At 45.5% G+C, this 15,735-nt stretch overlaps 1 protein-coding gene across 3 annotated transcripts; it reads left to right on the top strand.

Moving 5' to 3' along the window:
- The first annotated feature begins 854 nt into the window (after window positions 1-854).
- On the top strand, window positions 855-13,917 carry TXN2 (thioredoxin 2). 3 transcript variants are annotated; one of them, XM_083462247.1, is made up of 4 exons: window positions 855-999; window positions 4,516-4,796; window positions 6,864-6,987; window positions 13,193-13,917. In XM_083462247.1, the coding sequence occupies exons 2-4, from the start codon at window positions 4,516-4,518 to the stop codon at window positions 13,307-13,309; spliced, it is 522 nt and encodes a 173-aa protein (XP_083318373.1). In that variant the 5' UTR covers window positions 855-999; the 3' UTR covers window positions 13,310-13,917. The 3 variants fall into 3 exon arrangements, with proteins under 3 accessions (XP_083318373.1, XP_083318374.1, XP_083318375.1); XM_083462248.1 differs by lacking the exon at window positions 855-999 and adding an exon at window positions 1,020-1,152; XM_083462249.1 differs by lacking the exon at window positions 855-999 and adding an exon at window positions 1,042-1,169.
- Window positions 13,918-15,735: the final 1,818 nt, after the last annotated feature.

Genomic DNA, 15,735 nt, shown 5'->3' with positions numbered 1-15,735 from the left:
GGGATGGAGACGCACCTTTGGGTATACTGGGCTGAGGCCGTTTAGGGTTTTGAATTGTGCTCGGAAACGTATTGGGAGCCAATGTAGGTCTTTCAGGACTGGTGTCATATGGTCTTGGCAGCCACTCCCAGTCATCAGTCTCGCTGCTGCATTCTGGATTAGTTGTAGTTTCCGGGTCACCTTCAAAGGTAGCCCCATGTAGAGTACATTGCAGTAGTCCAAGCAGGAGATAACCAGAGTATGCACCACTTTGGCGAGACAGTCCGCGGGCAGGTAGGGTCTCAGCCTGCATACCAGATGGAGCTGGTAGGCAGCTGCCCTGGACACAGAACTGACCTGCGCCTGCATGGGCAGCTGCAAGTCCAAAATGACTCCCAAGCTGCGCACCTGGCCACACAGGGGCACAGTTATCCCATTCAGGACCAGGGAGTCCTCCACACCTGCCCACCCCGCCCCCCATATAACTTGTTTTGAACCTTCTTCGCACCTTAACTGATTTAAGCCAAGATAACGGTGCGCTGTTAGGAGAGTCGGATAGGCGGGGTGTAAATTAAAAAAATATTATTTTTATTAACCCTGAAATGAACAAGCTGGGAACCCGCCTTTCCTACCACCTCCCTAGGCACATCCTGTGTACTCTGACCTTGGCTCCCCGATGCGAGGAACGAGGCCACAGCGCTGACGCAGATTCCTGCTTTCGACTGGCACTTTTTAGCCAATCAAACCCGAGGCTGCGTGAAAATTCCGACTCCCCAGCGTTCGGAGCGGCGGCGTTTTAACCAATAAGCGCGCGGAAGACGCGCTCCTCTGAGGGCCGAACGCGCCCTCCTTAGCCCAACCACGTCCCAGGTTTCTCAACAGCTTCCCTTTCGCCAGCCAATCATCCAGCTAGAATGCATACATTCCTCCCACGGCCGCTCCAATCGGCTGGCAGGAGAGTCCGGCCCGTCTGATTCCACAGTGTGGCGGCCGCGAGACACTGTAAAGAGGGGCTGAAAGGTGAGAAAGTGGAAGGGAGAAGGTCGCGCGTGGGGGGGGGGGGTCGTTGTCCCGCCTGCACAGCAGATGGGGGCCTGTGCCTGTTTACTCACGGGTAACACTTTCTCCGCTGGACCGGAGCTAGTAGAGGAAATGGAGGAGGTCAAGTGAAACGTGAATTACTTGTGATAGTTACCATTATTATATTACTTCAACTTATATCCCGCCTCCACCAACGAGCCCAGGGTGGCAATTAGTTAAGCGGCACTAATAAGATGGGCTTCATTTCAATCAGTTTGTAGATCAGACGAGATTGCCTCTGAACATGTGCAGAGTGCGCTTTTCTCACCCTTCCGTAACCGCAGCCTCTGGTTGAGGCCGGCGGAGGGGGTTTCTCAGATCGCGAGTCTTGAGGCCATGGGTTAGATTCCGAGCTTCAGTTCTTCCTGTTCTAGAAATGAAAATAAAAGCTGTGGAATGGAAGCAGCCTTGCCAGCTCAGTTTCAGAAAAACGCCCGTCTCCTTCCCGATTACCAAATGCACAGGAATGTAACGGATTGAACTCATCACTTTCCTGCCCTATCAGGAAAATTGCTCTCTCCCCCCACCCCTTGGCATATAGGTGCCAAAGTTAAAGGTGCAGGGAGCTGGCAAACTTGGTTAGGAATTAAGCTGACTGGAGGGTAACCAGGGTAGGACAGAAGGTTAGAAATATATATCCTTCTGTTATATTTCAATGCATTTTGAGCAGTTAAATATCAACTGCATGTCAATAATGAGTTTGACCAAACTGCGGGAGGCAGTGGAAGACAGGAGTGCCTGGCGTGCTCTGGTCCATGGGGTCATGAAGAGTCGGGCATGACTAAACGACTAAACAACAACAAATGTTTACCTAATACTGGGTTTTAATATTGTATTTGAATAATGCAACATTGCCTGCCTTTACTTAAGAAAATATCTTTTTAATCATCTGCACTAAATTTTGCAAACTTTGGTGTTTTGAAAGTTAAAATGTTTTATAAAAGGGTGGTTTGTTACAGAAAACATCCTTTATTGCATGTAAATGTGTTTTAGGAAAACACATTTTGAAGCAGATGCAATCAAAATTTGTTTCAAGGTGGGTGGGTGGTGCTAGGCCAAACCAACCAACCAACCAAAGAGGCAAACCTCATAAAGTGCTAAAGAAAACATATTTGTTTGGTTTGTGTTCTGCTTGTATTTTGAGGCAGTAAATAAAATAACAATTTTCCTATAGCATCCTTTATGAGTATTTTGGAAGGGACCTCATATGTCATTTAGTCCAGCCTATTGATGCAAGAAATTAGGTAGCTTAGAGCTGTTGTTTATCTGAGATTGGTGAAAATGCCCTCCTACTCTTCTGCATTCTACTAGCCCCTATGGAAGTGTCTTGCTGCTGTGGGGATAATAATCTTACAGGACTGTTGTGAAGCTTGCTGAAGTAATGAGTAATAGAATTATAGAGCTGGAAGGGACCGTGAGGGTCATCTACTCCATCCCCCTGGCATGCAGGAATCTTTCCCCCAATGTGGTGCTCAAACACACAACCCTGAGATTTAGAGTCTTATGCTATACTGACTGAGCTTTCCCAGAATACATGTCAAGTGTTTTGAACACTCAGAAGAGCTAGCTGTACTACAGTAGTTTGTACCATAGTTGGTGCATATAAGTGTTAGTTGAGCAGCCGGATTGTGGTTGTCAGGTAATGAATTTTAAGCATAACCCAAAAATGAAGTTGGGCAGGTTGCTTTTTACCTATCACACAATCAGTTGTGCCTCACAGGTTGTTAGGATCAGAATGGTAAAGCATTTTCCCACACTGAGAAACCCAGCCGAAATCACAGTGGTAATAGTGTGCTACAGAAAGGAAGATGTTGATGTTCCAATATGATAATTGGGCCCACCGTGGCCATCAGAGGACATGGCTTGCAAATAAGAACTATTCAGTAAAAAGACTGGTATCCACCAACTTGGACTAGGCTAGAATTATAGGACTGGAGTAGCCAGGAGCAACAAAAAAGGAAGGTTTAAAAGTGTGATTTGACTGAGGAGTATCAATGATGGCTGGTACACAATGGGACTGGTAAAATGGAAGGAAGGGAGCCCAGAGCCAATGACAGGCAGAGCCAACTACTGTACTTTTTGGCCCAGTCCTCCTGCCTGCTGCATTCTACAAGGACTGAGACCCAGGAGGAGGAAGGTGACAGCCAGTACCACTCCCTGGACTGGTTGTAAGCAGGAAGAAAGTTGGCTGAGGGTTTACTGAGATTTGCCCTAATGAACCAGCCTGCACTGGGAGGAGCTACCCAAACATCCCCTGGTTTGAAAGACTGCATATTTGGCCAAAGAAGGAGGTGGACCTGCCCTGCCAGACCTTTAAATTTCGTTGTGAACCATCTGCTTTTTGCTGGTTGAGAGAATGGCTGCTTCATGAAAACACTGAAGTGTTGGACATTGGCAGACGAAGTTGATGGACTATATGGAATTGGCGGAAATGACTGGCAAGATCCGAGACTAGGGAGAAGAGTCGGTGGAAGAAGATTGGAAAAAGTTTAAAGACTATTTATAGAAATATTGTAAAATTAAGGAATGTTAGAAAAATGTTGGAATGAAGTTATATGGCTTTAGTAGAAATGTCATAAGGAATTAAGTATAAATAGATTAATAGAAAATTAAAGGAAAAATAAGGCAATAATGTGTTAAGATAATTATAGGATAGAAAACAGAGTAAGATGGAAAGGAATTGCTGAAACAATTAATAGAAGTGGAATACAAAAAGGGAGGTGTGAGGAGGTCGCAGGAAATAAGTGAATGAAATATAAGATATTGAAAATGTTTGAGGTGTTTTCAAATTGTTTTTGTTGGTTTTTGCTTTGTTTTGTTAGTCCATGTAGCGTTTTTGTATTGTATTTGTATTGTTTTTTCTCTTTTCTTTTTTGTTTGTAGTATTGTGTTGAAAATGTTGAAAAAGTAATAAATACCATTTAAAAAAAGAAAAAGAAAGACTGCATATTTGTCCAGAGAGTTAAAGGGCGATCTTTTCTTTCATTCACCATAATTTCCGTATGCCCTTCATGCTGACATGTGATCTGACAGTACTTAAGTGAGACTGAGCTGAAGGGTAAAGATAGTAGATAAGATTGTAACCCAAAAGGTAGTTTAGGTTAAATGGTGAGCCTGCAGGTAGGGCCTGCCCTTTTTTACTCTTCATTAGCCCAACACTTTGATGTGTGTGCTGTATGTGCAGTAAATATAATTGGTGTATCGGAAATTCTGGAGGGCATGGATAAGGTAAAAGCTTGGGAACCTAGGAAGCAGGAGTATGGGCAACAGTGGAGACTAGATAGGGGCATGAATGGGGATCCTTGGAATTGACTGGAAAGGGAAGGAAACAGTGAAATAACAGGTAGGTCTGCGGGGTCTTGGTGGTGGGAATACACCAGCAGAGTTCAGGAAGCTGCAAGTGCCCCCACTGTTGACTTTCCCCCAGCTGTGTTGCTTTTGTTTTTCATTTTGCAGATGGCCCAAAAGCTCCTCCTCAGGCCATTCCTCTCCATCCCTGCCAAGCAGCTCTCTGGACCGCTCCGTTCACAGCCACCTTTGCTTCTCTGCCGGGTTTCGGCTGCACCCTGCAATCTCACCTGGCGCCTGCCCGTCCCCTTCACTACTGTGCCTGCAACTACTAGGACATTTTCCACTACTTTGGTCTTCAGGCACACCTTTAACATCCAGGATGGGGATGACTTCCAAGACAGAGTTCTGAAGAGTGAGAAGCCGGTGGTGATTGATTTCCATGCCCAGTGAGTGCAGAGGGTTTTGTTTCTCCTTGGCTTAAAGTTGTCGGCATCAGTTCCTGCCTGATCACTAGTTCATGTGTGTATTAGACCACAATGTGCACAAATGCACACCTTGGATAAATGGTGTGGATGGTCCAGTCCTCTGAGTCCCCTTCTAGCTATGAAGTGCTTGTAGGGTGATAGTGACATGCAACATGCCCACTAATAGTAATTTGGCATCTTCCCTGTTCTGTTACTTGAATTATGTGAATTACATGCAACCAAAATATGCAGCTGCTGGGGTGCATCTCCCTGTTCGTTTGTTACAAGTCAATAGCAAAAGCTGAAAGGTTTTTATTTTATGCTTTTATTGTGTAGGTGGTGGCTGTTTGCCATATAGCTAGAGCTATTCCCTAGCAATAAAGAGAGACTGCAAACATCTTTGTAGCTACGTGACCTTTCGGATCAAAACAGTCTTAAAAATTAACTTGGTTGAACTGTGTCAAGAGTCTGCCTGCAGCTCTCAAATGCTATTGGAGTTTTTGTTTTGCTAGACACTTTCCATGTCAGATCTGGGGGGGAGAGGAAGGAGATGAGAACCACTGTGGGGGTGGCTGCTTAGCAACCACAGAAGCAGTGGGAGCTAGCTGACTTCCTCAGTACCTTCATTCCAAATATGCCAGCTCAAAAGCAGTTAGTCCCAGACAGCCCTGAAGGGACAAAGGTAGGTGTGGCATGGAATAGCTTGGTCCAGGTGTCATTGCATCAAGGATTAGGAGGGTCCCCACCCCACACCCACAATCCCATGCTCTTCTTTTTGAAAGGGCAAAATATTGTTTTTATTTTTTTATTGATTTCAACAAAACCAAGCAAAACAATGCATGCTTACATTTTTTAATAACCCAAATGGTGCAAAGACATCTATTCACTATTGTACTTCTGACTCAGTACAAAATTTGTCGCGGTATGTTTTGCAAGGGACCTTGATACATGAAGTCTCCTCTGCTCAGGTGCAAAACTGGTGTAGGAAAAAACAGCACCTGTGAAATCTGTCCTGTATGGCGATAACTCAAGGGTCTATTATGCCAAAGGCACAGTGCTTGAGAACTAGCTGTGGGATCCTAAATGAGTGTGCTCTGGATCAAACAGATAGTTGTTGTGTGATCCCCACGTGTAGTGGTATATCTGGGGCTTTTTTACGGCTCTGGCTTCTGTATGCATAAGGATAGGGTTCCAAGATGTTTTCAAAACACCTCTGTACAAGTATCTGGGTTCAGTTTAGGTGATGTGCTACAATTTTTCTCTTTATAGAGTTCTACTCCCGTCCTTAGGAAACAGCCTAGCGTTAAAAACAATCTTCCCTGAGCATGTGATAGGATATAGTTTGACACATTACAGCAGCTTCTCCCAACCTGGTGACCTCCAAATATTAGTGGACTACATCTCCCATCATCCACAACCAGCACAGCCAAGGTCAGGGCTGCTGGGGCTTGTAGTTCAAAACATCTGGAGGGCACCAGGTTACAGAAAGCTGCATTGTGGTGTTCATGCCTTAATCAGAATGATCACATGGCAACTTCAGTGTGCAAACTCACTCTTGTTTAACCCTTAGGGCTCTCTCTGGCGGATGTTAGACCACTTTGTAAAGGGAATATAAGACCACCTGTGTTGGCTAGAGTGTATAATGGGTTTTTAAGGGCTCTTGGTGAAAATGGGGTTCTCCTGCTTTCTGTCCCACATTCACCCTATGGCACAAACAGCATGAACGTGGCTCAAACGTACCTTTGAGTGTCCCTTGCAGGAAAACACCCCAAGCTGTCTATAAAGTGCTGCTTGTAGCTCTTGGCGCTTGAATTGTTAAAGCTGCTGTAAACCTGCCCAGCACATGCATGCTGTTCTTTAATTTAGCAAGACAGGCATCAATATCAGGCTTGATATTTAAAGTTAAGGGGGTTTCTCCTGCAGCTATTAAAGGCATGCTCACCCCAGAAAATAGGGGAGGAGTTCAGAGTGTTTTGAAAAGCTTCACCTTTTTCCTGCTGCCTTTGCTTTTCCCTCACTGAACTCTTAATTCCTTTTCTCTCCTTGGAGGTGGTGCGGTCCCTGCAAGATCTTGGGCCCCAGGCTAGAAAAGATAGTGGCCAAACAGAAGGGGAAGGTGTTGATGGCAAAAGTAGACATCGACGACCACACAGACTTAGCCATTGAATACGAGGTAAGTGCTCATAACCCTCCTAAGAAATATACAGAATATGTGTTGTATAGAACAACTTGGTTTGCTCTTCATTTGTTCTGATTAGGAGCCTAGGAAGAGCTGCCTTTTCCAACCTCTAGATGTTTTGGACTACAACTCCCATCGGCCCCAGCTAGCACAGTTGTCCAAAACATCTGGAGAGCTCCAGGCTGGGAAAGGATGCTCAATGGGACTCATGGTCTTGACTAAGATAAACCAGAGAGTGGTGACAGAAGATGGATTTATTCAATAAATTAATAGGGGAGCTGTGGCAGAAGCGAGATGAAGGTCCGGTGGTGCAAGAAAGCTTTGTTTGTGGGCAGAGAATCCCTGGGTGATGATAGAAGAGACTCTGGAGCAGCCAACTCGAGTCTTGGTGGTCACTGTGTGGGAAGAGTAGCTGCATTATGGAGGATGCCAAGAGGCAGGCAGGCATCAGATGGCTTAGAACCAGGCTAGCCCCCTGGACATTGGACTCCAACTGCCAACAGCCCCAGGAAGCATGGCCAGTGATTGGGATGATGGGAGTTGGAGTCTTAATAACATCTGGAAGGCAGGCTTTAGAAGGTGGCAGAACTGCAGAGAGTCAAGAATAGCATTTGTAACCAAGGTGATCATAAGCAGAGATGCTCAATCCCTGCAAAAGAAAGCCGTATTTCCAAGACCCATTTCCAGATAACAGTAAGCCTAGAAATTATTTTTTCATACAAGCTGGGATAGCTCAGTCCGTAGAGCACAAGACTCTTAATCTCAGGGTTCTGGGTTTGCTTGCTGAGCAAAAGATTTCTTCATTGTAGGGGGTTGGACCATTGTGGAGGGTAGATGACCCTTGTGGTCCCTTCCAACTCTACAATTCTGTTATTCTTAACTCCCCCTCTTTTTTTTTAAGTTGGTTTGTTCTTTTTTTACAGAATCCTTTCTATATCAGCTACCAGATTCAATATGCAGAGCTTTACAGAAGGCTGGTCCTTTCTTTTTTTTAAAAAAAATGATATTTATTAAAAGTTTAACAATTACAAAAAAAAACAATAAAAAGTTACAATACATCAAAAAAATAAAAAAACAGAATAAAAAAAGGAATTCAACAATACAAGTCAATAAAAAGAAAAAAGAAAAAAAACAAAAGGCTGGTCCTTTCCTCTGACGCTTAGGACATAAGAAGAGTTTTGTCTGATACTTAAATTTAGAAGGGTAGAGGGGCAGTGGAAATTGGTGGTGGACACTTTAAAAACAAGAAAAGCTATGCTTGGCCTTCCCTCTACATTCTCACTTAAAGGCAAGACCATAGCTTAGTGAAAGAGTGTACGCTTTTCAGGAATAAAGCCCCATATTGTATCTCTGATTAAAAGTCTTCCAGTTAATAGGCACTGAGGCACCTAAGATCCTGGAAAGCTACTACTAGCTGAAGTAAGCAATGCTGGGCTAGAAGTCCAGCAAGCTGGTGCTTTGTATAAGACGTCTTCATGTGGCAAAATGATTTTTGCTTCTTTTTAGTTTGTGGCCTTAAGATCCTAAACAATTTTCTACTCTGCTGGACTTTTTGAGTCCTGCAGATTCCATGCAAATAGGCAGTAAATCTCCCGCTCCTATCAGTCTTCCCTCCCTTGCTCTTGTTTACAAGACAGCGGCCCACCATCTCAGCCTGGAAATTTCACAACAACTTTTCTGCAGCGGCAGATTCTTTGGAAGGGAGAGGGAGGGAGGGACCCCCTCTGTGAGCCTTGGAATGCCTGTACATTCCTTCGCGCAGGCCCTGACCTGCCCTGGGCTCCGGAGCTGTCCCAATGGAGCATCCATCCATGAAGTATTTTCCTGCTGCGAAAAAATTTCACAGGGATTCTTCCCAGAAGGGATTCAGTTCTGACCAGAGCTTCCTTCTCCTGATTCCCAAATAGGGAAGGCATTTGGACACCCTGGGCCAAAGTCCTGCTGCTGTTGCTGCATCTTCTTCTTCAACGCTTGCTGGTGAAATGGCTAGGCATTTCCTGCTGACCTAGTTTATTGCCTGGGACAAATTCCTCATTTGTTAAATGGATGGGCTGGCCCTGCCCATGTCTCTTCCTCTTGCTTAGTTGGTCCTTTCTCCCTCTTTCAGGCCAGGGGCCCCTCCTTGCTATGCAACTTCTCCCACAGAGGCAGGAAGAGGGGCCTGTCTCAGCCTGCCGCCACCTTGCCTTGAACTCTTTCAGTTTCCCCACCACCTCTTAACTTTGGCTTGCTGCCACCATCCCTTGTTATGTTCCAGTTGAGTCAATAGTGTTCCAGTGCTGACCCTTCTCTTCGCACAGCCGCTGGGTGATTTACAGATGGTGCTGTGAGTGGAATGAACAAAGAGAACTTCTGGTCTCCTTTGCCCAGAGTCCTGATGTCCCACCTCAACAACGTGACCTGTAACCAATCATTATTTTATATGCTGCCTTTCAGGTGGACCCAACGAAAGCAGTTTGAATAAACCTATTACGGCGAGAAGCAGTGATTATAAAATTAAAACCTAAAAGGCAGCTATTTGGCACGAAGAAGCTATTTCTGTTTCTTCTCCCCTTCCCTCAAGGAAATATGCTCCTTCAGAAGCCCCTCTGGCGGCATTTGGGGGAAGAAGTAGAAGAAACCCACCCCTCGCGGGGTATGGGGTGAGCTGGAAAGTGGGTCAGCTGCTGCTTGTTTAAAGACATTGCCTAAAATTCTTAAAATAGCAAACACTTACCAGCCGTGAACCAAAAAGCATAGGAAGATAGGAAGCTGCCTTATATCAAGTTAGACTTTTGTGAAAGTTGTCTACTAAACTGGCTGGCAGTAACTCACTAGGATTTCAGGCAGAGGACATTCCCAGCCCTACCTTGAAATCTAGGCTTCGAACTTTTGTAGGTAGATGCTCATGTGTACACACACACACACACACACACACACACTCTTCTTGCACTGCCAAGCATATAATTATAAAGGTCATACATAATACTCAAAACCTCCTGCCTAATATCTTCTTGTGACCTTCATTCAGTTTCAAACCCTAATCACAGCTTTCTAAGGAGTCTTTGCCAGTTTTCAAAGAATGGAGGGCCTTAGCTGCCTGTCCTTTACTTAGCATATATTTTTCACATGTCAGGAATTAAATTCAGATTTTGAGTCTGTCTTGGTATGGATGGGGAACGATTAAATGTTCCACACCCTATTGATTTATGCCTAGCATAGAAAAAGCCCTTGTAGTATTAAACTGTGGACGGGAAGAGTGACTCAGCAGTTAACATTCTTTGCATTCTACCCAGGAGACCTTGCTCTGCCCCAGACTTCCTGTGTAACTTAGGGCAAGCCATTTTTATATACAGCTTGCTTTGTGGCTGCAATTTGGGCACAGGGAGAACAGGGTACTGGATCCTCACTCTATAAAGTGCTTTTATTGCTTATTTGCATCCCACATGTCCCCACAAGTAAAGCATCTGGCTCTTTCTAAAAATGAAGAGGAGCTTTCTGGGAGTGTTTTGAGGGCCCAGGAATTTTTATAGTTGTCCCCTAGAGGGCACTAAAGAACATCAATTAACCATAATCTATAATCTGTTGCATGTTGAGCCTTCATTAGGTTTTTCTTTTAAAAAAACACACACACACATCCTGGAGTAACCATAGGATGTGGCACCCTTAAGGAGCTGCAGTGCATTGGCCAGCAGAGGGGAAAGGGTGGGGCCCAGCTGAAACAGGCCTTCTGAGCCCAGAGTGTTGGTGGAAAAGAGAAGCCAGATCTCCCAGGGCTTTCCATTGGGGAGGCTTTGCGTGTGGCAAATTGCTGATGGCTGCAAGACGCAGCGCAGCTGGGAGCCTGTTTGATGAGAAAGCACATTCCAGGGATGGACAGCAGGCAAGATAAGGATAGGACACGACCCAGTGGCTGAGCTGTCTGCAGATAAGGGCGCCAGAGGGGAGCTGTGGAATGTGTCAGCCCCTTCTGAAATATTTACAAATTCCTCTCTTGTCAGTCTCTGGACTACTTTAATGGGCTTGCTCACATGTGGGGGGGGGGGGGTAGCCTGTGGTTTTAAAGCACTGGGCCCTGCGGTACTCAGCTAGCAAGCCCCTGCAGATCCTCTTCCTGTTGTTGCCTGATCCCTGGCTGTCCTCTCAATCCTTAGTCAAAACTGGGCAGTAAGAAGCTGATGGATCAATAAGCCAACTTGCAGGAGGGGCATGAGTGTAGCATGACTCCAGAAACGTGAGCTACATTCACACCATACATTTAGAGAGCTACAATACCACTTTAAACAGTCCCTGCTTCCCCCATGGAATTCTGGGAGCTGTAGTTTGCTAAGGGTTCTGAGAGTTGTTAAGAGACCCTGTATTCCTTTTACGGAGCTACAATTCCTAGAGTGGATTAACAGTCAAGCCCTCTTCCCAGGGAACTCTGGGAGAAGAATAGGAGACCTCCTATAACCTCCCAGTACCTTTAACAAACGGCAGCTCCCATAATTATTTGCAGGGAAGCCATGACTGTTTAAGTAGTATCATAGTGTTTTAAATGTATGGTACAAATGTGGCCTTCTGGTGTTCTGCTTCACCACTCTTAGAATAAATATACTGGTGGCTGGGCTATGTGTATTCAGTAGTTGTGCTCGACCCTTTAAGAAATTTGAAGGCCTCAGTCTGTGTTTAAAGCAGAGGTTGGATATCCCCCCAACAGATGTTGAACTGCATTTCCCATCATCGTTCCTGGCCATTGACCATGCTGCCTGGGACTGATGGAGAGTCCCACAACATCTGGAGGGCCATGGGTTCCCCCAGCCCTGATATAAAGCATGTTACAGTGGTACCTCGGATTAAGTACTTAATTCGTTCCCGGAGGTCTGTTCTGAACCTGAAACTGTTCTTAGCCTGAAGCACCACTTTAGCTAATGAGGCCTCCTGCTGCCGCCGCGCTGCCAGAGCACGATTTCTGTTCTCATCCTGAAGCAAAGTTCTTAACCCGAGGTACTATTTCTGGGTCAGCGGAGACTGTAACCTGAAGCGTATGTAACCTGAGGTACCACTGTAGTTACTTTGGATGCAAATTCAGGTTTGAAACCGCCTAGCGAATCTCTGAACAACCCTTTGAAGGCAGAGGGGTGGGATTCCAGAGGACAGAGCTTCAGTGCCCTCCTTGTGACAGGCAGAAATGATTGTACAAAATAAGCAAATGTAGAGCCTCCTCTATCTAAAGCACACACACACATATCCTGGATGTTGTAAGTCTGTCATATTCACTCTTCAACCACTTTGACACCGCAAAGAGGGACACATCCATTTTTCTCTCTGCTTTTGTTTGGGCACAGTTAAAACCACATTTAGGGATAAGAAGTCAGTCAATGACATCTGCAGAACTGGAGTATTGCTATATGTGAACTTGATGTCAGTTGTGGGCTAGAAATAGATGATCAGGAGCCAAGGAGGAGCTGCTTAAAAGCTTCCTGTCTGGAAAGCTATAACCATAAACCCTCCAGCAGTACTATAAGTTCTGTGTAGCTATAAACCTGTGCAACTGGGCAGGGAGTGGGGGGAAGTAACACGTTCTTACCACATGGTCAGAGGTGACAGTCAGATGCCATGCCTCTGCACAGCTACACAAACTGCATGGTGAGCTTTTAAGCAGCCACAGAGTGCATCCTGGTCAGCTCTTCCTCTACCAGAGAGCCTGCTTTTCAGAAAACTGGCAGTGCAGCTTCACACTGGGGCACTTTCTTCCTTCCCTCTAGTCCAGGAATGGGGAAAACTGTGGCCCTCCAGATATTGTTGGACTACAACTCCCATCTTCCCCGACCTTTGCCTCAGACCATTCTTGCTGGGCCTGATGGGAGCTGTAGTCCAGTCATATTTGGGGGGCTATAGGTTAGCCATCCCTGCCTTACTCTGTTTTCCAAGCAGGAAAGTGCATTTGTTATCATCAGAGTACCACCAGAAACTTCCTTTCTGCCAAATGCAAACTCCATGCTGGAGCTGTACGCCTTTGACAGTCATCTTTCTAAAATTAAAACAACCCCCACCCCACCCCAAATCCAAGTGATCCTGTTCAATTTCTTAGGAGCTCTCCAATGTGAGGAAACATTAATCATTCACCTTTTTTTTACAGCATCCCACCTTTGTTTTAATGTTTGCTTTGACTTCTGAAATGATGTTCACAGGTCAGTGGAGCACAGCTATTATTCTATCTTTCCTTCTTTGTTCCTAGGTTTCAGCGGTGCCCACAGTCCTGGCTATGAAGAACGGCGATGTGGTGGATAAGTTTGTAGGGATAAAAGATGAGGATCAGCTGGAAGCCTTCCTCAAGAAACTTATGGGACCTTGAGCAAGCCAGGCCAAGTGTGTGAATATGCCCCAGGACTTTTCCCCCTTTTTGTTTTTAAGCCTAGTTCCTTGGGAGGAGATGAGGGACAGTGGAACTGCCTTGGAGAAGTTGGGCTAGTGTCCGGTTTTGGGAGGGAACAGGCTGCACCCTTCTAGCTCAGCCTTCTCCTTGGGAGGTGGGGACAAACAGCCATGGTTCTGAGCTTGATGGGAAGGCTGGTTACTCTGGGAGAAGAGGAATAGAGCCTGCTGCCTGCTTGCAAATAGCCATGGCAAGAAATGGAAGACTCCCAACAAAGACAGGGGAGAAGCTTCCCTCGTCCTGCTCCAGTCCAGATCCTGTACAATTAATAGCTGCTGCCCGTGAGAGTTGGTGGCAGACTTTCTTAGAAAAACCAGTTCCCCTGCTACATCTCTCCAGTCTGCGTCCTTTCCCACCCTCTCTGTCCAGGTGTACTTTTAAATCATGCAGCTCTCTTTGGCCACTGCTGCAACACACACCCCTCCCTGTGCGCTGCTGTTTATAAACCAAATGAAGAGAAACATTGTTTGGAATCTCCCCCCCCCCTTTTTTTTTTGGTAGATCTGTAATAAAGACAGCTTTAGTAATTGCTCCGTTCCCTTTTTTGTAGATAATTCTTCATGAGCTGAGAGAGAAGGTTCTTCCCTTTTTCAGGAAAGCTGAAGCCCTTCCACTTGGCTTGGGCGGTTGTGGGTTTGAGCAGGGGAGTGTTGGCAAAGAGGGTCTTGGGATCATCCGTCCTTCACCCAAACTAGAAGATACTTAGGCAGCCTGTTGCAGTGATGCCAGTCTTCATGACAAAAGTAGTGCAGGGATGGGGAGTCCCATCAGCCTGAACCAGCTTGGCCAGGAATCAGTGATGATGGGAGTTTGTTATCCAGCAAGATGAAGCAAACTGGTTTTCCCCTGCTCCAGAGGGTAGGACTTGAACCAGTGGCTTCAAGTTACAAGAAAAGAGATTCCAACTAAATGCCAGGAAGAACTTTCTGACAGTAAGAGCTGTTTGACAGTGGAATGGTCTCCCTTGGGAGGTGGTGAACTCTCCTTCCTTGGAGATTTTTAAGCAGGGGTTGGGTGGCCATCTGCCATGGATGCTTTAGTTTAGATTCCTTCATTGCAGGGGGTTGAACTAGATGACCCTTGGGGTGCCTTCCAGCTCTACGATTCTATGAACATCTGGAGGCCCACATGTTCCCCACCACTACTTTAATGACATTTTCCCACCTGTTTCTTGAGATGGCCCATTCCACCATCATTAACAGAGGCCAGCCCTGAAGTTTTTCAGTGATGAACATGAAATGCTTTCTTTGCAGATCATCTCTGAAATCTTCAGGAAGGGGGTGGTGCAATGGCAAACAATATAACCACAGCTGGGAACATGGATGCCAAATTCATAGAAAATAAAAACACTGGTGACTCTTTTCTAAGGACCAAGCAGTCTCTGTTTTTGTTGAGTATGGCCCTAGAGGTTAAACAGTCAAGATGTGGGAGCTGGCAGTAGTTGGGAGTTCTCAGTGCCTGGGGCTGCTACATGCTTCCTGTTAAACAGGGATGCTAATCCTTGCCAGAGGCAGAGAGCGTGATGGATAGGAATACTTCTTCCTTAAAACATGCAAATGGCTGATATGGGAGAGATAGGATGCTGAGCTAGCTACTTGTCAATATGTCCCAGAGAAAGCTATTAAATTTCTTTTTGCTGCATAGCAAAAAATATTTTGTTCACTGTTGGACCACTGCACCAGTTGGGCCTCCTATACATGGTTTTATAGAATGCCAAACCTGTGTTGAAAACACCTGCAAACCTGGGAAGGGCTGAGCTTTTAGATCTAGCCGCCCATTGCTATTAGGGCTTCTTAGAACTCAGTTTGACGTAACAGCCTGCTGCTGAGCAAAGGTTTCAAAAGAAGCTGCTAAAAGAAGACAGAGTCTGGTTTTCCTTTTTGCCTTATGGTTCTGCCCTCAGCTATTTGAAAAGGAATCATATTTCAAGCCATAACCTTATTGGGGGAAATGTTACACAGCAGAGCGAATAATTCATACCTTTAGGCTGGAACTACTCTAACCTTTAGATCATAGTGGCTGTTTTTTTAAAAAACTGTTTTCACCCGTGATTTAATGTAAATCCTCCCAGCTTCTCCCCTTCTGCTCTTCCCTTAGAAGTGTCTTGTTTTCAACCACATGGGTGGCTGCCTGCTTCCTTCATGTGGCCAGCTTCTTCACCTGCCACACCCATCTTTTCTCTTTGGATGAGGAAGTAGCTTTGACCCTGAAAAACCAAATATGAAAGGCTCGTTACCACTCACTGCTATCTTCACAGATGCTTCTGTTGCAGACACATGTAGATTTTTTATGAAGCTAACATTTTTTTGTCCTTGGTTTTTGCACATAACACTTTCTTGGCTATT

This window comes from Podarcis liolepis (assembly GCF_965112155.1).
Source record: "Podarcis liolepis genome assembly, chromosome: 10".
In the NCBI taxonomy this organism is placed as follows: domain Eukaryota; kingdom Metazoa; phylum Chordata; class Lepidosauria; order Squamata; family Lacertidae; genus Podarcis; species Podarcis liolepis.
Note: the sequence above shows the minus strand (reverse complement) of the source record. Positions and strands in the feature narration are given on the sequence as shown.